This window comes from Cervus elaphus, chromosome 10 (assembly GCF_910594005.1).
Source record: "Cervus elaphus chromosome 10, mCerEla1.1, whole genome shotgun sequence".
Classification (NCBI taxonomy): Eukaryota; Metazoa; Chordata; class Mammalia; order Artiodactyla; family Cervidae; genus Cervus; species Cervus elaphus.
This window is the reverse complement of record NC_057824.1, coordinates 55,240,415-55,263,143: the sequence shown is the minus strand read 5'-3', so window position 1 is coordinate 55,263,143 and position 22,729 is coordinate 55,240,415. Positions and strand designations below refer to the sequence as shown.

General features: G+C 63.8%; 1 protein-coding gene and 1 long non-coding RNA gene across 3 annotated transcripts in view; one reads left to right on the top strand and one right to left on the bottom strand.

Moving 5' to 3' along the window:
• The window catches only part of ADAP1 (ArfGAP with dual PH domains 1), a 38,886-nt gene that overhangs the window by 3,619 nt on the left and 12,538 nt on the right, over nt 1-22,729 (bottom strand). For both annotated transcript variants that reach the window (XM_043915506.1, XM_043915505.1), the window contains exons 2-6: nt 19,741-19,871; nt 13,299-13,390; nt 8,259-8,341; nt 1,779-1,891; nt 1,125-1,271 (exon numbers count right to left, since the gene is read on the bottom strand). In XM_043915506.1, coding sequence (XP_043771441.1) covers nt 1,125-1,271; nt 1,779-1,891; nt 8,259-8,341; nt 13,299-13,390; nt 19,741-19,871 — 566 coding nt within the window. The remainder of the gene's footprint in view (nt 1-1,124; nt 1,272-1,778; nt 1,892-8,258; nt 8,342-13,298; nt 13,391-19,740; nt 19,872-22,729) is intronic.
• Nucleotides 1,888-3,567, top strand: LOC122701987. Its single transcript, XR_006343166.1, has 3 exons — nt 1,888-2,683; nt 2,747-2,777; nt 2,840-3,567. It is a non-coding gene; the product is annotated as an uncharacterized LOC122701987 (long non-coding RNA).

Here is a 22,729-nt window from a genome sequence, read left to right as displayed (position 1 = left end):
GTCAGACACCAGAATGGCCGTCGTTAGTTACCAATAACACATGCTGGAGCGGCTGTGGGGAAAAGGGAACCACCTTCATTGGTGTGAGTGTAAATTGGTGCAGCCACGTGGAGAACAGTGTGGAAGTTCCTCAAAAAACAAGAGAACTACCATGTGATCCTGCGGTCCCACTCCTGGGAGCAGGAGTAGAGAAAACTGACTCAGACTCGTTTGAAGACGTACAGGCAGCCTGCGTGTCCATGGACAGATGAATGGGTGAAGATTTGTGTGCACACACAAATATTAGCCATTTTAGAATGAAATGGATGCCATCTGCAGCAATGTGGATGCACCCAGAAAGTCACTAAGTCAGGAAAAGACAAATACCATTTGAGGTCACTTACATGTGGAATCTAAAATACGACAGAAACGAGCTTTCATGAAACAGAAATAGCCTCACAGAGCACAGACTTGGGGTTGCCGAGGGGGAGGCTGGGCCGCGCAGCCGCAGACGAGCTTGCAGGAGGGTAAGGGCCGGTCTGCTGGGCTCAGGGAGCTCTATTCCGCACCCCGTGGCAGACCGCAGCGGACGGGAACGTGAGAAAGTTAAGGCGACTAGAGTTCAGTGAAATTAAACAACAAAAACACGAAACCCAGGACGGGCCAGAACAAACAACTGGTGCTGGGAAAACAATGTCCACACGCCAGAGAATGAGACTGCACCCTAACTCACACCACAGATGAATCAAAGGCTGAAATGTGAGCCTCAAAGCAGCAAAGTTTACAAGAACACGGGGCCATGACACTGGACTTGGCAGTGACTTCTTGACTATGAGCCCAAAGGCACATGCGGCCAAAGGAACACATTTTAAAACATTTTGAAATACTGTGCATCAGAAGACTGCAGTGCGCACAGCCCACAGAGCGGCCAGGCACACGGAGACCTCGCCGGAGTGACCCACTGAGGCCAGACCTGGGGCTCTGCCCGGAGGCCCACCCTCGCCGGGCCCTGGGGCGGGGCTCCCAGGTCCCCTCCCCCGCAGGGCCCAGCCGGCTCCCACTGCAGCCACGGCCGGTGGTCCGGGGCCAGGCAGGCTCTCCTTGGACAGTGGTGGTCCGGCCCCACCGCTCAGCCGTGCGCCCACCTTCCCGTCCTCATGGTAGACGAAGATGTTGCGGGTGCTGTTGTCCTTCAGGTAGGTGACCTGCAGGCCGTGCGGGTGGCCGATCTTGGCTGGCTGGAAAGTGGCGTTCAGATGCTCGATCTTCATGACGGCCTTGGGCTCCTTGGCCTGGGGAGCAGGGCCAGGCCTCAGCACTAGGCAGGCAGGGCGGATGCTGGCCCCACACTTGGGTGCTGTGTGGCTCTGAGCAAGTTACTTACTTACCCTTTCTGGGTCTGCGCTTCCTCATCTAAGGGAACCACGCCTAGTCAGGAGGTGTGAGGGTGGGCCATCTGGTCCACCCCACCCTAGGCCGGGTGCCCCCTTCCTGCTCCCCACCCTGCCAGCCTGACCTCTCCCCTCTCCTTGCCCTGGGGCTGCAGATGCCCCGGTGCCCTCGGGCAGGGCCAGCCAGCCCCTCCACACGCTGCCCAGGGTCCCCCTGACCTGCCTGCAGGGTGCCAGTCCCGTCCCTCGGGGGCCTAGGAGTGCCTCCAGCGCCACCCACACCAGAGGGAATGGCTGTGACCAGCAGCGGGCGGAGGGTCCCCACGACAGGGGCGGGAGGGGCAGTGTGTCTCCCGGGAGAGCGCGGGGCAGCTGGGGGTGTGGCACCGGCCCCCGAACCCCACTCACGTCACTCCTGTTGAAGTACTTCAGGGCCCCCTCGCGCTCCGTCAGCACGAACTTCCGGCTTAAGAACTGCCCGTTGTCCCGGCCGCGCTTCCAGAGGAAGCCTTCTCGGTACCCTGGGGGGAGGGCATGGTTGGACGGCCGCCCTGACGCGGGACTGGTGGTCGTGCTCCTGTCCAGGGGCCCGCCCCCCGGGGGTGGGGGGCTCCCGAGCGTCTCCGGACCGTGGGTCGCCCTCTTCCTTTTCCTGGGTGGGCGGGAGGCACGTGGCGCCCACGGGCTCTGCAGGCCTGGGGCTGGTGGCAGCCAAACACCCAGACGCAGAGCACCACGGGCCCAGAGAGACGGGGCGGGGTGAGAGGCGCCAGATGCAGCCTCGGCCGAGAACAGGGGAGCCCCCGGGGAGCCGGCCCTGACCTCCGGGCCTGGGGTCTGTCACGTCGCTTGAAGGCAGCCTGCGGTTGGGCCCGCAGCGGCGGGCGGGGGAGGCAGACCCTCAGGGGATGCATCCACCCCGACCCCTCTTGCCCTTTCTTTCCCCTTTGCCTGTTCTGGGCCCCGTGTGAGTGTCACAGGTCGGGGCCCCGTGTGAGTGTCACGGGTCGGGTCAGGGCCCCGTGTCAGTGTCACGGGTCGGGTCGGGGCCCCGTGTGAGTGTCACAGGTCGGGGCCCCGTGTGAGTGTCACGGGTCGGGTCAGGGCCCTGTGTGAGTGTCACAGGTCGGGGCCCCGTGTGAGTGTCACAGGTCGGGTCAGGGCCCCGTGTGAGTGTCACAGGTCGGGGCCCAGTGTGAGTGTCACGGGGGCGTCACGGGTCGGGGCCCCGTGTGAGTGTCACAGGTCGGGTCAGGGCCCCGTGTGAGTGTCACAGGTCGGGGCCCAGTGTGAGTGTCACGGGGGCGTCACGGGTCGGGGCCCCGTGTGAGTGTCACGGGGGCGTCACGGGTCGGGGCCCCGTGTGAGTGTCACAGGTCGGGGCCCCGTGTGAGTGTCACAGGTCGGGTCAGGGCCCCGTGTGAGTGTCACGGGTCGGGGCCCCGTGTGAGTGTCACAGGTCGGGTCAGGGCCCCGTGTGAGTGTCACGGGGGCGTCACGGGTCGGGGCCCCCAGCTGGCCCTCTGGGCCGGCCTTGCCCGGCGCTGCCCCCTGCTGGCGGGGACCGCAGGCTGCAGCTGTCCCAGTCGGGATGCCACCACGAGGTGCTGACCCCCAGCCTCCGGCTCCCTGCCCGCCAGCCGCCGGACACCACGGCCACGGGGCATTCCTCTGCACTCCAGACACGCGGCTATAAAAGGGTGGCGGCCTGGCATCGGGGCCACGGGCCCCTGTCTGCAGTGCGACAGGCCAGGTGGGGCCTCCGACCACCCCCACGACGCGGAGAGCACCCCCGCCCTGTACCCGCAGTGTGGCGCTGTGTCCACGCCCCCAGCTGAAGCCGGGCCGCCCTGGCACGTGTGCGGACTGACTAAACGAGCGGAGGCTCCGCCCAGGGCAAGGCCAGAAGACTCCTTGCCGGCCTCCCCAACCCGGAGTCAGCTACAGAGCAGTGCCCGAGACGCAGCCCTTCTGCGAGGACGGTCCCCGCCGGCACCCTGCCCGCACGGGACACAGCCAGCCAAGCATGTGCTCCGCTGTCTCATGGCCCCCAGATGGGCCTCCGGACAGTCCTGTGGTCACCCCCCAGCCGAGGACGCGGCTGAGGCGGCCAGGGGTCCTGTCCAAGGCCGCCGGCCAGCGAGCGTGCAGTTGCAGGTTGGGGCCGCCAGGGGGCAGCAGCGCCCCGGGCCGGCCTGGGCTGGGGCATCCCCGCTGTGGCCCAGATGGAGCTCCAGCCGGTCACCCTGACCCCGCTGACCCGCCTCGGCCAGTGCAACGGGGCAGGCTCCCAGGCCCGACGGCGAGCGGCCAAGAGGCTCGGTTTCGGGTGTGTGACGTGGCAGCGGTGTTTCCGGGTGGGCACCCGCCAGCCTCCGACGCCCCCCGGGGGATGGGCGGCTCTTCGGCCACAGCGTGAAGCCCGCGGCCGAGACACCCTCTCTCCGCGGCCCTGCGCCGTGAGGAAGGACGCGGCAGCCCAGGCCCTGCCGCGGGCACCGCCACCCAGCAAGGCCTGGGCCCCAAGCCGGGTCCCAGGCCAGCCGCCCGCCAGCAGGCCCAGCCCGGGGACCCCGAGCAGCGCCCACCCTGGGGGCCCGTCTGTGCAGCGTGGCCGTCTGCTCCCGAAGGGCTGGCCAGTGCTGGGTCAGAGGTCACAGGGTTCACTCAGCACTGCTGAGCGCCAGCTGCGTGCCCCACGCGGGGCTGCGGGAGGAGCCGGGCTGCCCCCCACTCAGCCACCTCTGCTCCGGAAGCCCTGCATGGAGCGGCCGGGACGCCAGCAAGGGCTCCGGATTCCAGTGCTGCCCACCCCGGGGACGACACAAGGGAGCCGGCTCCCCGGCTGACCGTCCCCGAAGGGGCAAGCAGCGGGCAGCTTCTCATCAAGCTCAACACGCACATCCCACGCGACCCCGAGAGACGTGAAAACACAACCGCGACGAAAACACGCTCACGTGTCTTCAGCAGCTTCACTCGTCCGCGTCTCACACGACACGACAGACGTCCCTCAGCTGGGGACCAGCTGGACCCCGACCCTGGGCGCTGCCCACCAGGGTCGACTGCCGGTCGGACGCGGGGCGCCGGGAGCGGCCATCTGTGAGCAGCAGGGCGCGTGGATGCGGGGCGCCGGGAGCGGCCGTCTGTGAGCAGAGGGGCGCGCGCGGGCGGAGACCGGGTGGGGTCGTGTTCCCAGCTGGCAGACCTCTCCCTCAGGGTGTAAATCACATGTTAACCTTTACAAACTGCAGCAGGGACCGCACGGCCTTTCTCCGAGGAGACAGGCCTGCTGGGGCCCAGGCCAGGCTTCCGCGCACAGAGCCGCACTGTGGGGGAGATGGGTCCCCACACGGTGACTTCTGTCTGGGGGTCTGAGGTGCAGGGGGGCCCCAGGCAGGAGGCACTCAGGACAGCCGCCTCACCGCCTCCCCAGGAGGGCCAGGACCTGGCTTCTAGGTTCTGTGCCCCAAAGGTCAGCGTGGGAGCCCAGGCCTCTACCACCTGGGTTCCAGGCTGCTTCAGCCAGAACGGGGAAAGGGAAAGGTGGGAGGCGGGCCCCCCTCCTGGGATATTCTGGGAACGTTCCAGGCTTTGGGAACCACATGTAGGGTGTCTGCTTCTGGGTGTGGACACACGTGTGAACCTGAGAACTGCATGCAACTGGGCCATCTGAGCCCAGACTGAGCACACACACATGAACGTGTGTGATCTGTGGCTACATGCACTGCGGGAACACGTGTGAACAAGTGGATGCACATGAATGTGCATGCAGCTGTGTATGGCCACGCGTGTGAGCCCTGTGTGAACAAACACGGGCTGTGTCAGGGTGCTACAGACTCACCAGCCTTGCATGTTTTCGCCCCACCCAGGGCCGCCTCAGCCCGTGTGCCCCCCACACCACATCACTGCATGCTGCCCCAGCGATGGTGCACCCCACACGCGGCCCCGGGCCCCTCTGCCTCTGAGGGGATAGACCCCACGCACGGCCATGGGCTCCATGGTCTCTGAGCGGATGGACCCCACACGTGGCCCCGGCCCCCCCAGTCTCTGAGGGATGGACCTGTGAGGCTGGGCCAGTCGGGCCACAGCATGAAGCGCTGGGTGTGGGTGACGGGCGGTCCTCGGGACAACAGGAGCCCTGTTGCCTGTGAAAGGCGGCCTTTGAGGCTCGGTACAGGCGGGGACAGTCTGGGGACGGCGCCAGGAGCGGCCGGTTCCTGGGGTCAGCCGGCCGAGGGGCCTGTGGGCGGCGGGAGGTGCGGCCTGGCCCGGGCGCCACGTATCTCTGCCGCATTATCTCGGGGCAAGCGCCTCCCGCACCCTGACCTTGGCCGAGGGCAGCGTGGGCAGCACCTGCTGTCTCGCTGCTGCCGCAGCAGAGCCATTGAGCCGGGCTGGCGCCTGCGGTCCCACCCACGGCCGCAGCCACACACTGGGGGGCCCTGCCTGACGGGGGCACGTCAGCACCCCCAGGCGAGCCAACCCCGACCCGGGAGGTCACCCCTGCCCCTCTGTCCTCACGGGCACCTCGTCCACGGTGGCTTCTGGGCGGGACGGTGCCCCCGCCCCTCGCAGTTGAGTCCTTGGATCCTGGGACGTGCAGCGTCCACCCGCTGCAGACCCCGCGATGCCACGCTGCTGCTTAGGCTGCCCGGCTCAGCCCACGCACCCTCCCTGCGGGCCGCGGGCCTCCTTCCCCGCGGCTGTGGGTGTGTCGGCCCCCCATGCATGTGAGAGGCCCCCAGGAACCCTGGCGCTCCTCGCAGGGGCTGTGCATTGAGGGGGCCGACCAGCCAGGGCAGCTGCTCCACCACCCTGGACGCGGGCACAGGGAGGTGCGGGTGGGCCCGAGGGCAGGAGATGGGGGCTGGGGGCCTAGCCCCCTCCATCCGGGCACAGCGCGGGCAGGGCTCCAGTCTCAGGGTCTCCGGCCAGCTAGCTGGGCAGAGGGAGCAGTGCTCCGGGTGTCCCTGGCCACCACCCTCTCCCCGGGAGGCCTGGGGAGGCAGGTGGGGAAGAGGCAGCCCCACCATGACCACAAGACAGGCCACTCAGGGCAGCGCTGGGCACCTCTGGGTCCCCAGGGCACCTCCCCACAGTACCCTGAGGGGGCCTCGCCCCAAGGGTGCTTGCGGAGGGCTGTCATGGGGTCCTGCATACCCAGGACACTTCCTGAGAATCTCAGGGCACCCGGGACTCCACTGGGTGAGGGGGGTGGGGGACCACAGGCTTGGATTCCCAGGGCTCGAGGAGGCGGCATTTACCCTCGGTGGGTGGTGGCTTTGAATAAATGAGAAGAAAGCCAGGCCAGGGGTCGCTGCCCTGAGCCCGGGGGCAGAGATGCAGCCAAGGCCAGGGTCTCCCTACTCAGGGCTGAGTGCTCAGAGGAAAGCGGGCAGCCTCCCGCAGAGGAGCTGACGCCCAGTGGGGCCAGCACTGTCCCCTGCGAGGCCTGCACCGTGCCTGGCGGGCCCTTGGCAACTGCCCCAGCTGCAATGCCCCTGGGGCCAGGTGAACCTGCCCGCCTCACGTGACCCCGAGCGGGGCTGGCCCTCTGCTGCCCCCCATGCCACAGACGGCCCCACATGCCTGACACCGAACAGGTGACGAAGGCGCCTCCGCAGGCCGACCCGGCCACCCGCACCTCACCCCACCACACGCACCCTGCAGGCTCCCCGGCCCAGGCCCATGTCCAGCGCCCTGAGGTCCGGGGGACATTTCAGGAGAGGGATGGCAGCAACATCGGGGGACCCCAGGAGTGGGGGGTCTGAAACAAGGGGCCCCAGGCCCTGCACCCAGCGGCACCTGCAGACGCCCCTGACGGAGGGTCAACGTGCTGCTGCCCCGGGAGAGTCCAGAGCGGGGCTGGCTCGTGCACCCCCGGGCCCTGGGACTGGGCCCCCTGCCCCCCCCCCGAGCAGTCGGGACCAGAGCTAAGGCCCCTCCCGGCACCCGGGGGAAGTGGGACCCAACGGCGTTTCCAGCCAGGCGGGAAGTCTGGAGCTGCTGCAGTGAAGCCTCCTCCGGGGGGCTGGTGCCACCTGAGGTGGAACCGGGAAAGACGGGCCACATCCTCAGGGCACTGACCGCTGAGTGAGCCCTGGGGTCAGGCTGGGCCTGGAGCCAGCGCCACCGCGAGCCCAACCCTCCTGTCTGCTTGACGCCCACTGGGTTGGACCCCACAGCCAGAGGTCCTGATGCAGGAACAGACGACACCCTGCCTCTGGCTCTGAACCGAGGTCACACGCCACACGCTCCAGACCCCTGAGGTGTTCGTACCTGGGAGACAGGAGCAGGCTGTGGGGTGAGCATCCCGGGGCCCCAGAGCAGGGCCGGGTCCCAGGCAGGATGAGTGTGGGAATGCTGGGGCTGAACAGGCACCTGCGCCCACGGGCCCGTGGATCTCAGGGGTGGATGGTAATTGAACCAAGGCCACAACCCCGTCCTGCGACCACCTGCCAGGTAGGAGCGGGGTGCACGCAGAGCCCCTCGGCCGACAGATGGTACAGGGGCCGGTCCCGCCCGCGTCTGATCACCACAGCAGCAGAAGGCCCTGTGCTGACTGAGCCCCCAGGGCCTGGCCCACCCTCTGCAGGCCCACCTGGGCCCAGGCCTGTCCAGGCCCCTGCGGACAGCCCCGCCCACCCTGTGGGGGCAAAGACACAGCCCCCAGGGGCCCAGAGGGCCCCGGGCAGCCCCACCCTCGGCCAGGGTCCAGGGCGGAGCTGTGAGCAGCTGTAGGACCCTTGCGGCCAGGTCAGCCAGCCGGTGTTGAGGGCCGGTGGATGGACACGGGCTCAGTGAAGCGGCTGGCCAGGTTCCTCAGGGCCCCGCTCCGGTTCTGGGGGGCGAGGGGCGGGCAGGACGCCCAGGCGCAGGCAGCCTCACCTGCAGAGTAGGGCTCCTGCCGCTCGGGGTGCGTGAACTCTTGCCGCTCGTACTTGGCCCGGATCCACTGCTCCCGCAGGAGTCTGAGGAGAGAGGGCACGTGCTGGGCGAAGCCTGGCCAGAGCTGCCCGGGTGAGCTCCCGATGGGTGGATGGGCCGGGCACACCCACCGGGAGGGACACCCCAGATCACGGCTGCCAGGAGCAGGGGGCCCCACCCGCCCCACTGACGCAGGGAGCAGGACGGGCCGGCTGCCAGCAGAGGCCAAACGGGGGCTGGCCTGACCTCCCTCAGCCCGAGGTCAGGCACCAGGAACACGGGAAGGGAGCCAGGTCCTGGCCGCTCTAGTCACGGGCCTGCTGCTAAAACTGACGTGTCCCTAGGAGCTGATCCTCCCTTTGCCCAGACGGCAGGGGGCGGGGGCGGGCCCTGTGTCCAGAGACCCCACTCGGGCCAGACCCCGGCCTCCTGACTCACCACCTCATTTCATCCCAACGGCACCAGAGCCTTTGCCTGTGGGAGGCTGCTGCAGCCCCTGCACTAAGTGGGCATAGCTGGAGGTGCACTCCACGGTGTACACGGGCATTCACACGTCCCTTCCACCTCTGCATGGCATTCCACAGTGTACATGGGCATTCACACACCCCTCCCACCCCTGCATGGTACTCCAGTGTACACGGGCATTCACACGTCCCTTCCACCTCTACATGGCACTCCACAGTGTACACGGGCATTCACACGTCCCTTCCACCTCTGCATGGTACTCCACAGTGTACACGGGCATTCACACGTCCCTTCCACCCCTGCATGGTACTCCAGTGTACACGGGCATTCACACATCCCTTCCACCTCTGCATGGCATGCCACAGTGTACACGGGCATTCACACGTCCCTTCCACCCCTGCATGGCACTCCACAGTGTACACGGGCATTCACACGTCCCTTCCACCTCTGCATGGCACTCCACAGTGTACACGGGCATTCACACGTCCCTTCCACCCCTGCATGGCACTCCACAGTGTACACGGGCATTCACATGTCCCTTCCACCCCTGCATGGCACTCCAGTGTACACGGGCATTCACACACCCCTCCCAACCCTGCATGGTACTCCAGTGTACACGGGCATTCACACACCCCTCCCACCCCTGCATGGTACTCCAGTGTACACAGGCATTCACACGTCCCTTCCACCTCTGCACGGCACTCCACAGTGTACATGGGCATTCACACGTCCCTCCCACCCCTGCATGGTACTCCAGTGTACACGGGCATTCACACGTCCCTTCCACCTCTACATGGCACTCCACAGTGTACACGGGCATTCACACGTCCCTTCCACCTCTGCATGGCACTCCACAGTGTACACGGGCATTCACACGTCCCTTCCACCCCTGCATGGTACTCCAGTGTACACGGGCATTCACACATCCCTTCCACCTCTGCATGGCATGCCACAGTGTACACGGGCATTCACACGTCCCTTCCACCCCTGCATGGCACTCCACAGTGTACACGGGCATTCACACGTCCCTTCCACCTCTGCATGGCACTCCACAGTGTACACGGGCATTCACACGTCCCTTCCACCTCTGCATGGCACTCCACAGTGTACACGGGCATTCACACGTCCCTTCCACCTCTGCATGGCACTCCACAGTGTACACGGGCATTCACACGTCCCTTCCACCTCTGCATGGCATTCCACAGTGTACACGGGCATTCACACGTCCCTTCCACCCCTGCATGGTACTCCAGTGTACACGGGCATTCACATGTCCCTTCCACCCCTGCATGGCACTCCACAATGTACATGGGCATTCACACGTCCCTTCCACCCCTGCATGGCACTCCACAGTGTACACGGGCATTCACACGTCCCTTCCACCTCTGCATGGTACTCCGGTGTACACGGGCATTCACACATCCCTTCCACCTCTGCATGGTACTCCAGTGTACACGGGCATTCACAGGTCCCTTCCACCTCTGCATGGTACTCCAGTGTACACGGGCATTCACACGTCCCTTCCACCCCTGCATGGCACTCCACAGTGTACACGGGCATTCACACGTCCCTTCCACCCCTGCATGGCACTCCACAGTGTACACGGGCATTCACACGTCCCTTCCACCTCTGCATGGCACTCCACAGTGTACACGGGCATTCACACGTCCCTTCCACCCCTGCATGGCACTCCACAGTGTACACGGGCATTCACACGTCCCTCCCACCTCTGCATGGCACTCCACAGTGTACACGGGCATTCACACGTCCCTTCCACCTCTGCATGGCACTCCACAGTGTACACGGGCATTCACACGTCCCTTCCACCTCTGCATGGCATTCCACAGTGTACACGGGCATTCACACGTCCCTTCCACCCCTGCATGGTACTCCAGTGTACACGGGCATTCACATGTCCCTTCCACCCCTGCATGGCACTCCACAATGTACATGGGCATTCACACGTCCCTTCCACCCCTGCATGGCACTCCACAGTGTACACGGGCATTCACACGTCCCTTCCACCCCTGCATGGCACTCCACAGTGTACACGGGCATTCACACGCCCCTTCCACCTCTGCATGGCACTCCACAGTGTACACGGGCATTCACACGTCCCTTCCACCTCTGCATGGCACTCCACAGTGTACACGGGCATTCACACGTCGCTTCCACCTCTGCATGGCACTCCACAGTGTACATGGGCATTCACACATCCCTTCCACCCCTGCATGGCACTCCAGTGTACACGGGCATTCACACACCCCTCCCACCCCTGCATGGTACTCCAGTGTACACGGGCATTCACACGTCCCTTCCACCTCTGCACAGCACTCCACAGTGTACATGGGCATTCACACGTCCCTTCCACCCCTGCATGGTACTCCAGTGTACACGGGCATTCACATGTCCCTTCCACCCCTGCATGGCACTCCAGTGTACATGGGCATTCACACGCCCCTCCCACCCCTGCATGGTACTCCAGTGTACACGGGCATTCACACGTCCCTTCCACCTCTGCATGGCACTCCACAGTGTACACGGGCATTCACACGTCCCTTCCACCCCTGCATGGCACTCCACAGTGTACACGGGCATTCACATGTCCCTTCCACCTCTGCATGGCACTCCACAGTGTACACGGGCATTCACACGTCCCTTCCACCTCTGCATGGCACTCCACAGTGTACATGGGCATTCACACATCCCTTCCACCCCTGCATGGCACTCCAGTGTACACGGGCATTCACACGCCCCTCCCACACCTGCATGGTACTCCAGTGTACACGGGCATTCACACGTCCCTTCCACCTCTGCACGGCACTCCACAGTGTACATGGGCATTCACACGTCCCTTCCACCCCTGCATGGTACTCCAGTGTACACGGGCATTCGCATGTCCCTTCCACCCCTGCATGGTACTCCAGTGTACACGGGCATTCACACGTCCCTTCCACCTCTGCATGGCATGCCACAGTGTACACGGGCATTCACACACCCTCACTACTGTATGGTCTCCACGGTGAGCTCGGCTGTCAGCCCCACACCCTCCTGGTCTCATGGCTGCCTGGTCAGGTTTCCTTGTTGATACCAGCCCAGTGAGGGGCCTCTCCCAGGACCCCACCCCTCCCAGCAGACCCAAGCACCTGAGTCTGGGGAGTGGAGTGGGCTTGGCTCCTGTGAGCCCTCCCCCAGCAGAGGTTTCCAGAAAGTGGGGCCCACTGGGATTCAGAGCACCCTCCCGCTGGGGCCGCCAGGTCACCCGAGAGGCCCTGACCACAGAGCCCTGCCAGGGGGCACCTCGCAGGGACCAGGCCTGTGGGAGCCTGTCCGTGGCGCCGTCTCAGGCGGTGGGCCAACCGCAGGGCAGCCCGCGGACGCGATGCCATCAGGCCGCAGAATAGCTGCTGACCTGTGGATTCACAGCCGGGCAAAGCGGCCGGGCGTGGGGCGCCAGGAGGGGTGGGGCCGGGCAAGGGGCCTGCCCACGAGGGCTTGCAGGGCGGGACGCCGTGTGCAGAGGGAGGTCAGCCTTGGCCCCCACCTGTCTAGTGGGGTCTGAACTGGCCCACCTACCAGGCTCACAGCTGGGTCACCACTTCCAGCCCCGCTGTGGCGGCCGGCAGCCCCCTCGTCTCCCACCCCTCATTTGAGCAGAACTAGAAACACACGAGCCCGGCATGCAGCCCGGGTCCAGGTGTCATAGGCAGGGTCCCCGGGGTGTGGGCTTCACCAAGTGAGTCAGGGGGCAACAGCGCGGGGCAAAAAGGAGAAGGTGCCGCCCGGGGGTGGGGGCCGGATGCAGGGGCCTGGGAGGAGGCTGGGCCGCGGCCCCACCATCCGTTCCAAGGAAGGGACGGTCCAGGAGGAGCCTCATCACACGGCCCTCCTCTCTAAGCACCAGGAGCGGCTTGAGGGCAGCGGGAGGTAGACGGGGAGGCCGATGGGGGGGGTGGTGAGAAGTGCTGGGGCAGAGCACTGCCGTGGGCATGCCGGGGGTGCGGCTCGTGAGACAGGCAGCCCCCAGGAAGGACCTGAGACCCCTGGTGGGCACCTCCCACTGGTGCTGAGCCCGACATGCGGGCCTCCCCACCTCACCCCAGGCACCTCCCCTGACCTCTGGAACCTTCCAGAACCCAGGGGTGCCCGCGGGGTGGGCAGACAGGGACACTGAGGCTCAGAGAGGCTGGCAACTGGGGTCGTGTGGGGTTGTGCCCCCAACCCTCCCCACGTCCATGCCCTGGGCACTGAGCCAGGCCGGCCACACGCTGGAGCAGCCGCCCAGCAAGCCCTCCAGAGGGCCGGGGGCGCCATGAGGACCCCGGAACCCAGGCTGGGGTTCCCGCGGAGACCTGCGTCGCCTGGAGCCCAGGCCGGCTGTCCCCACGCTGCCCACCACCGCTGCCACACCAGGAAACAAAACCAAGCGGGGGAGCCCCAGGACAGGGCTCCCGGACACGGGCTGGCCCACCCTCCCGCCTCCGGAGCGCGGCCAGCTGCGGACCAGCGACGCAGACAGGGCCCCTTTGTACTCACTGGCAGTCGGAGGCCGAGGGCCGGTAGTAGAATGGGGGCACTTTGGACTCGAACGTGGCTCTGGCGATGGCGTTCCCACGGGAGGCCATGAACTGCAAGAGACACAGCATCAGGGCCCCGACCCACAGCTGACCCGGGCCCCGGGGGCTGGCCACGGGAGGGGGCAGCACTGCCCTTCCCCACAGGCGGTGGGGCCCCGGCCCTCCAGAAAGGGCCCCTCGGGAGGGAGGCCCCCGGCCCACATCTGACCCCACCGGTCCTGGTGCACGGAGGCCAGACCGGCCCAGAAGAGGCCCACGGGCTGTGGGGCGGCCGGGCTGCAGAGAGCAGGCAGGGGGCTGCGCGCAGAGAACGAGCCCGCGGGGCGCGGACGGGCTGCCCTGCGGTGGGGGCAACGGGGGTCTCTGGAGCAGCCAGTGTGCGGTGTCTGGGCACGGATATAGCACGGGCGACAGCCCTGAGGTGGAGCAAGCTGGGTGAGCCGGAGGGAGGCCCTTGGTGTCGGGGGCGGGGGGGGCTTCCCGCAGGACCTCAAGGGCCGGGGGTGGCGTGGGTCCCGGGGCTCTGAGCCCGTCCGGCCGAGCGTGCGATGGATGACCGGGAAGAGCACAAACGATGAGACCCTTCAGCGAAGGCTGGGAGCAACGTGGGATCCTCAAAGCAGAGGCTGCTCCACGCAGAGAGCCATCTGGTCAGAGGCCTGACGGGAGAGGAAGCCGGCTAAGGACAGCAGCCGGGCCATCATTGCTAAGGACCAGCGGGACGAGGGCCCTTCAGTCTCTACAGAGAAACTTCCACGCGTCCCCAGGAGCAGAAGACACTGAACAAAGTCAGGCCACGCTCCAGGTGAGGGGGACGGAAAGCACGCAGTCTCCTTTGTTCATCTATGTTTAGCAATTCTCAAAAAAGAAAAAAAGAAAACCAGGAATAGAATTTTCAAGAGCTAGAATGATTCTAAAGTTCATTTGAAAGTTAACAAGCAGAAGAAAATTGTGAGAAGGAAGACGCTTCCTCGCAGATATTAAAGCCTGTTATAAAGCTACTGAGTCAAACAGTGCCAACCAGAAAGCCTAAAAGGTCCAGAAGCAGATCCAGCGGGCTCTCACACCCAGTATCAGCAGGTTCAGCAGGACGGGCCGGTACACAGTAGTGGTAACGTCTCAGATCCATGGGTGCTGATGACCAATGAGAAACTGGAAACCGTCGGAGAAAGGGGGTATGCCTTTCAGCAAAACAAAACTCCAACTTCATGAGAGGCTGAATTTCCAAAGCTAAGCAATCAAAATAGTAGACGAAGGGAATTCCCTGGCAGTCCAGCTTCCAGTGGAGAAGGCAGTTCGATCCCCAGTCGGGGAACTAAGACCCTGTATACCACACGGCAAAAAAATAGATGAAAATCACAGGTGATTTAAAACATGATTCAAGGAAAACATGGAAGGAAATCTTCAGGACTGGGGTTGGGAATGGTTTCTCGGTCACTGTGTGTGAAGTGTGCAAGTCTCTCGGTCGTGTCCAACTCTGTGCGGCCCCATGGACCACACCGTCTGTGGAATCCTCCAGGCCAGAGCACTGGAGTGGGTAGCCTCTCCCTTCTCCAGGGATCTTCCCGACCCAGGGACTGAACCAGGGACTCCTGCATTTACCAGCTGAGCCACCGGGGAAGCCCTTAGGTCTCTCTCAGGTTTCTCAGAGGTGACACCAAAACCACACGGAACAGAGGGAAAAAAAATCAACAGAACTTCACCAAAACTTAAAACTTCTGTGCTTCTAAGGACACCATCAGGAAAGGGAAAAGATGTATGAACCTTAAAAACATGAGGTTACTGAGAAGCAGACTTCTCAGGTCCTGAGACACAGCCGAGGACCACGTTGGTGTGAAACGTCCCAGACGGGCGAATCCAGGCAGGAGAGCCGCCTGGGGGTCTCAGGAAGGGGTCTCCCCTGAGGTGGGGACAACAGATGTCCTGGCAGCCGGAGGCAACGGCTGAACCGGATTGTGAACGTGCTTTATCTGCTTTTCGCTGCTGGGAGGCCGACGTACAGTGTTGGTTTCAGGCGTGAGACCTGGTGCGTCGGCGCCCGCTCAGGTCGTGAGACGCTGGGGACCCTGGGCTGCCGTTACCGCCCGTGACTTATCTGTGCTAGGACTGGAATCATGCCTCCGTCTCCTGCTCCCCCACCCCTGCCCTCGAGCAACTGCCTGTTTGTTCCCCGTGCCTAAGGTCTGTTTCTGTCTTTTTCAGATTCCATATGGGAGTGAGATCGGACCTACTCGTCTTTCTGTGTCTGACAGGTTTCTCTTAGCATGAGACCCTCTAGGCCCAGCCCTGTCGTCGCAGATTGTAAAATACCACTCTCCTGGCTCAGGGATATTCCATTGTATAAGTACACATCTTCCTTATCAAGTCACCTGTAGATGCTTCCACATCTTGGCGATTGTAACTCACGCTGCAGGGAACACGTGAGTACATGTATCTTTCTGATTAAAAATGTTCTCGTGGGATTGTACCCACCAGGCTCCTCTGTCCATGGAATTCTCCAGGGGATCTTCCCGACCCAGGAATCAAACACTGCGGGTGTCTTCTTTACTGCCTGAGACACCAGGGGAGCCCCCATTCTGGCGGGCCGGCTGGGTCACATGGTAGGTCTCTCTTGTTTTCTGAGGAAACTCCACACTGTTCTCCACAGTGGCTGCGCCAGTTCACATTCCCACCAGCAGTGCAGAAGGCTCTCTTTTCTCCACATTTGTTATTTGTAGAATTTTTTTTTTTTGTGGCCACATGGCATATGGGATCTCAGTAGCACCCCCACCAGGGATGGAACCCACGCCCCCTCCTGCCCTGGAAGCGAGGGGTCTTAACCACTGGGCCCCCAGGCAAGTCCCTATCATTTGTAGACTTCTTAATGAAGGCCACTCTTCGCACTGTGAGGCCGTCCCTCGGTGCAGTTCTGATTAATGTTTCTCTAATAGTGACGCTGAGTGTCTTTTCATATACCTGTTGACAAACCATATGTCTTCTTTAGAGAAGTGTCTGTTCAGGTCCTCTGCCCATTTTTAATTGGATGATTTTTGTTTTTTTCTTTTTGATACTGAGTTGTGTGAGTTCTTTGTACCTTTTGTGCAATAACCCTTTTAACACATGTATCATCTGCAAACATTTCTCCCATTCAGTAAGTGGGCTTTTCATTTTGTTGATAGTTTTCTTTTTGTGCAAAAGCGTTTTAGTTTGCTGCAGTCCCATTTGTTTATTTTTGCTTTTGTAGCCCAGAGGAGGCAGACCCAAACCCGACTTTGCTAAGATCGACATCGAAGAGCTTATGCTCTCTTCTACAAGTTGTGTGGTTTTGGGTCTTAAACATTCAGGTCTTTGACTCCTTTTGATTCACTTTTTGTACATGGTGTGACACTGCGCAGGCCATCCAGTCCTCCCGGCGCCTTTCACAGAAGAGACTCTCCTCCCCCACCGCGCCCCTGCCTCTGGGTTATTCACTTTCTAAGCATTTATTTTACGGAGTGTAGTTGACTTACAGCACTGCATTGATTTCTGATGTGAGGTTGGGGGGCCCCGGCTCTATGCCCCTCGCTCTCCCGGTGCTGAACAGAGCCCCCGGGCTGCGTGGTAGGACCCTGTTCGTCCATCCCACGGGTGCTAGTCTGCACGGGCTGCCCTGGGACTCCCCCGCCTTCCCCACTCCACCCCCCTGGGCGACCCCAAGCCTGTTCCCTGCGTCCGTGAGTTTTGTAGACAGATTCATCTGTGTCGTGTTTTAGATTCCGCAAGTAAGTGGTGTCATACAGTATTTTGTCTTTGTCTGACTTACTTTGCTTGGCAGGATAATCTCTAGGTTCATCGATGTAGCTGTAAATGGCATTATTTTACTCTATTTTATGGCCAAATAATATTCCAGCATATATATGTACCACTTTGTTCACTTTAAAGTGGATTTTATATGAATCACCCCTCAATGATTCAAAAAATTACATAGATAGCTCCTTAAAAATATAAACCATACTTTTTCATTTTAAAAATATCATTTCAAAAAGAAAGTTAAAATACAACCCACAGAATGAGAAGAATTACTTGCAAATACTGAATCTGATAAGGGATTTGTGCCCAGAATATATAAAGTGCTCTTAGTAATAAAATCTCCTAACTCAGTAATAAAAAGACAACCCATTTTTAAAGTGGGCAAAGGATCTGAATGAACATTGCTCCAAAGAAGATACACACATGGCCAGGAAGCACACGGAACTGCGCTCAGCGTCACTCAGCACCGGGGAGAGGGGCCGACACCACCAGGAGACGCCCCGCACGCCCCGCGGGGGGCTGAGGAGGGGCTGCGGTCCGCGCATGTTGCCAGTGGGCCAGGCCACTGTGGTGGGCAAAGCCAGCCGGCCCTCAGACGTCAGGCAGCGCCGCGCCCTCCCAGAGAGCTGAGGGCACAGAACTGCTCTGAAGCCCGCTGTTCCGAAGGCCTGGGAAAACGAGACGACCCAGGTGTGCAGCTGGTGAACGTGGACAAGCTGTGGTCCACCCACGCGACCACGTGAGCTCGGCCGTGACAAGAAGTGAACTGCGGACACCCCGACAGCAGGGATGAGTCTGGAAACCGAGGCTCAGCCAGAGGAGGGGGAGGCCTGGGACCACACGGGTGAGGCCACCGACACGCAGCGTCCAGGACAGGCGGGCCCTCTCTCGGCAGGGCCCGGGGCGGGGGGCCAGGGAGGGCCCCCGTGGGTGCGGGCTCATTTGAGGATATGAAAACATTCTCAAATTAGATCATGGCGATGGTCACACAGCCCTGAGAATTCACGAAAACCACCAAACTGTAGACTCTAGAAGGCTGAGGGGTGCGGTGTGTGAACGACAGAAGTCAAGCCGCTCTGAGTAAAAATAATCGAGGGTAAGGCAGGCCTATCTCGGTGTGCCGTAAACCCTGAAACCACAAAAGGCAAGGCTGATAAACTTGATCACTTCAAAATCTGAAAGTTTCCACCGTGAAAACCGCCACAAGCAAAGTCAGGACAACCTCCGAGAAACATCCCCACCTATTGTCTCTGAGGGCCGTGAACCCACCTCTGTGAAACCCCCACAAAAGAAAGCAAGCAGCCCGGCCCAGGGCCCTAGAGGTCACACTCGGTTCTGCCACAGTCCCCGAGGCAGGGGAGGGCCAGGAGAGAAGGGGAGACGGGAGGGAAGGGCCCGCAGGAGCGAGGGGGCCAGGCAGAGGCCAGTGGGTGTGGCCTCGAGGGGAAGCGGGGCAGAATCCTTAAAGTTACAGTCAGAGCCTTCCAACTTCCCCTCCAGGAACGGAGGCCGCCTTGCTGCCCGGCGGGACCACGAGTGCATGGGGCCGTCCACTGGCCCAGGGGTCGTCTGGGAAGGACGCCCCCCCCGACCCCGGAAGCACAGCAAGCCTCAGCAGGGCCCCCGCGCCCCCGGAGCCCTGCACGTAGACATGACCGGGCCCAGCCGTGTGGTGGGCGTCCCCGGCCTCATAAGGGGGAAGCACATGTGCGGGGGCTCAGGCCTGGTGCAGGGGTGGCGCGGAGGGCCGGGTTCCGTCTGAAGTGAGGGGAATGTCCTAAAGCTGATGACGGGGACATCTGCAGGACCCGGCGAGTGTGCCAAACACCGCTGAGGTGCACTTAAAAGAGCGAGTTATACAACGTGTGAGTCACATTTCAATAGAGCTGCTTTCAAGCGTGTGCTATAGAAAAATACAAACTTCAGGGAAACACGGGAAAAGACAAAAACAAAGCACAGACAAGGGTCCCTGCGCCCAGCTCACCACACCCCGGGCCTCCCGGGAGCCGGCCTGGCTCATGCCCGCCGGCCGAGGACTCAGGGCGGGGTCCAGCATCCCCGCCCACGCCCACCGGGCCCCCAGGCGAGGGTCAGGCATGCTGCAGGTCCAGCCCCGCCGGCCCCTCGAGGTCACGATGGGAGCAGACGAGCAGACAGCAGAAGGGGCTGAGCCCCCTCACCCCCAGCCCAGCCCGGCCTCTCTGGGCCTCCCTGTCCCTCCCTGCTCACAAGCCGCACTAGCTGCTGGCTTGGGTCGAGGCAGCCCCGCCCTGCTGCCCGGCCCTGGGGTGAGGGTGCTTCCAGCCACGTGGTGTGTGTCCACATACGCAGCGCAGCCTCGCTAGGGTACATGCGGACTCTGAGTTGGCATGGAGGCGGGGTGGGCCCGGGACTCTGGGTGGGTGGACGGCAGGTGAAGGCCTTGACATCTGTCACCTTCTGCGACTCTGCGTAAGTTACCCATGAAACCCTGACAACAAGACGCCCGTGCGGGTTCCCTGGGCACCAGGACGCCCCGGGGAGGAGGCGGGGCAGCAGGCACGAGGGGCCTGTGCCGGCCGAGCCGCGGGCTGGGTCTGAGGCCACCGTGGCAGCGGGCAGGCCCCCCCTCCCGGCACCCGGCCCGGCCGTACCTCCACTTGGACATCCTCCCAGCTGTCCAGGCGCACGGACTTCACCTTGCTGACGTGGGGAATGTTCCGGTGAATCCCAGAGCAGCTCAGACAGATGAACACCCCCAGGGTGTACGAGGCCCAGTCAGGATCTGCAAGACAAGGCCAGACGTCAGGGGGTCCGGCAGACCCCCAGGGTCTCCCCTGGGACGGGGGCATGGGACCACGGCCCACAGGCCTGCATGCCCACCCTCCTTCCTGGGCTTTGTTTCCTCACTGGAGCGATGGGAGGAGAACGGGGTCTGAGGGCCCCGAGCAGGGGTCCTGCCCGCCCCCACAAAAGAGCAGCCCCCCGTCGTCCCAGGGACCCTCCGTCATCCCAGCCACCTCCACAAATGACCAGCCCCCTGTCATCCCAGAAACCCCCCCATCATGCTAGCTTCCCCCTGAGGGCCTCAGGGGAGAGACTGGAAGCCGGGAGCCTGGGCGGAACACGGAACAGACAGGTGCGGGAGGAAGACGGCCGTGTCTCCACGAGGGCCCTCAACCCGGCCTCTGCAGACTCTCCACTGGGGGCTGGGGGGCTGGGGGCATGGCTGAGCCCCGACCCCTAATAAGGGCCTCTGGCCACTGACAGGGCGGGTGGCTGCGGGAAGGGGCTCCTGCTGCAGCTGGGGCAACGGGTTGGGGGGAAAGTGCCTGGCCTGGGGACAGGGTCTGGCTCTCTGGGGCCACCGGGAGCCCGGCCCTGACCTCCCCCCAACACGTCGGCGGGTCCCAAGCAGAGCTGGTGCGGGGGCGGCCCAGACCTGAGGCCTCAGCCAGCTCAGAAGGCCATGAGCGGGGGCCCCATCCTCCCCACACCCGCCGTCCACCCCCAGCTTCCTGTCCGCTGCCCACATCCCCCAGCTGCACCTCTGCCCGCGGGGCCCACAGACATCACGTCAGTTCTCCGGGTGGAACCCCGGGGACTTCTCCAGCCGGAGGGTGGCGCCCCAGGCATGGCCCCTGTGCCTCCAGGCCCCACTCAGCTGTGCCCCCCAGGCTTCCGTGACCACCCGCTGGGCCCCGGCAATTGCTGGGGGGGGAACAGGGACAGGCCCCACCCCACGGCCCCCACTGCGACCCGGGAAGGTGCTCTGGCGGCAAGAGCACCTGGACAGAACCAGGCTTCTGAGTTCCTGGGTCCCCGGGCATGTGGGGGCCCCCGGCGCAGACACAGTGGGCTTGGGGAGGGAGGAGAATGCCACGACCCCCGGCTCTGAGCCTCCCGGGGAGCAGTGGGAGGGAACACTGCACATCAGGGACCCCCAGATGACCTCCAGAGCCGGGGCTCCTGGACAGAAGAGCCCCACCCAAGACCACTCTCCACCGGCTCGTGGGACCATCTGCAGGAAGTGACGCGCCCCCCCAATGGCGGGCCTCAGAGCTCTCCACGAGCGTCACCGGGCCCAGCCTGCACGGCCACTGTGCCCCCACCCTGGGTCCAGGAGCACACCCTCCACGCCAAAGCGTGGACCCCGCAGGGAATGAGGAAACCAGGAGGGGAGGCCAGCAGGCCCGCGGGCACGTGCAGCTGGACAACACGCACTGGGGCCCTCGTGGGGAGCCCACGTGCATGGGGAGGGGGCGGGTGAGGGCCACGGCTCCCTCGCCCGAGCGCCCGCCTGGCCTCCCTCTGGGACCCGGCCCAGGAGAGCTCACGGCCCCGCGGCTCCATCACACCCGCCACAGAGCCTTTCAGGGTGATGGTGGCCACTTTTTCACACTCAAAAGGGCTCCCTTTACCCTCTGCAGATCACACGCGAGAAAGTGCCATTTGTGTGTCAACAACCCCAGCCCTGTCCCAACGCAGAGAGAAGCAGGAAGGTCAGGCCTGAAGGGCTGGTGGCTCCCGCGTCCTCCTGGACGGGCGTCGGGCAGCTGGGCCTGGAGGAGCAGCCGCAGGCGCGTTCCAGCCTCCTCGGGACCCCCACACCTGCTCGGGACGCAGTGCCAGCCGCTGGGGTCCTGGGGCCCGCGGCCTGCTCACCCTCGCTGGCCACGTTGCCGGGCTGCGGCCCTGCCTCCCGCTGCGGCTGCACCAAGGCCCAGGGAGGGTCCCTGGGGTCACGCAGCAGCGGGCGGCTGGCCCGGGTCTCCCAGAACCACCTTCCTGATTCAGAGCGGGCGGGTGCCGGAGGGTACACCAGCCAGCGTCCACAGGGGCCCCCGCCCAGTGCCCAGGCCGTGAGGAAGCCCGTCCTTCCTGCCCCCCTCCTGCCTGGGGTCCCCCGGCGGCGCCGGGGCAGGGAGATGCTTTTGAGTGAGTTGGAGGCAGGGGTGTCTCAGCCAGAAGCCTCCACACTGCAGCCTGTGGAGCACACGGTCTGCCTGCAGGAGTGCCCCCTCCACGTGCCCCACCTCTGGGCGGAGAGGCACCGGCCGCCCCGCCTGCCCGCAGCACGGGCACTGGAGCCGCCCGCGGGCCGGGTGCGTGCCTGTGTGCCCACTCCCTGCAGAGAGCTTCAAACTCTCCCTGCGGAGTGCAGGGCATCCCTGGGGGCCCGGAAGGCGCCCCAGTCAGGTGATTGAAGCAAGGGTTCAGACCCTGCGGGGAGGATTCTGGGGGTGACTCTGAACAGCAGACCAAGGCCTCGGGGGTCAGGAGAGGGACTGCCCCAGCCCCCAGAAGCCACCAGAGCAGGAAGTGGAGACGAGCACGTGTGCGGCTGTCCAGGTGAGCCGGCACCCTGCAGCCCCGCTGGGCATAACTGATGACCACTTCCGGTCCGTCTGGGCGTCTGCTCTTCAGCAAATCAGCAAGTCACTTGCCCAGCCCCTCCCTCCTCCTGGAAGCAGCCTCTCAGCACAGTCTCCTGGGGGGGCTCGATGCCCACCCTGCGGCCAAGAGCCCAGGCAGGGGGTGGAGGCAGTTGTGGGAGGGGTGACCTTGGGCTTCCGGGGGCGGCCTTGTGCCCACGCCAGCACCAGGAGACGGCGCCGGGGCTGGGGTGTGCGCGTTCGTGCA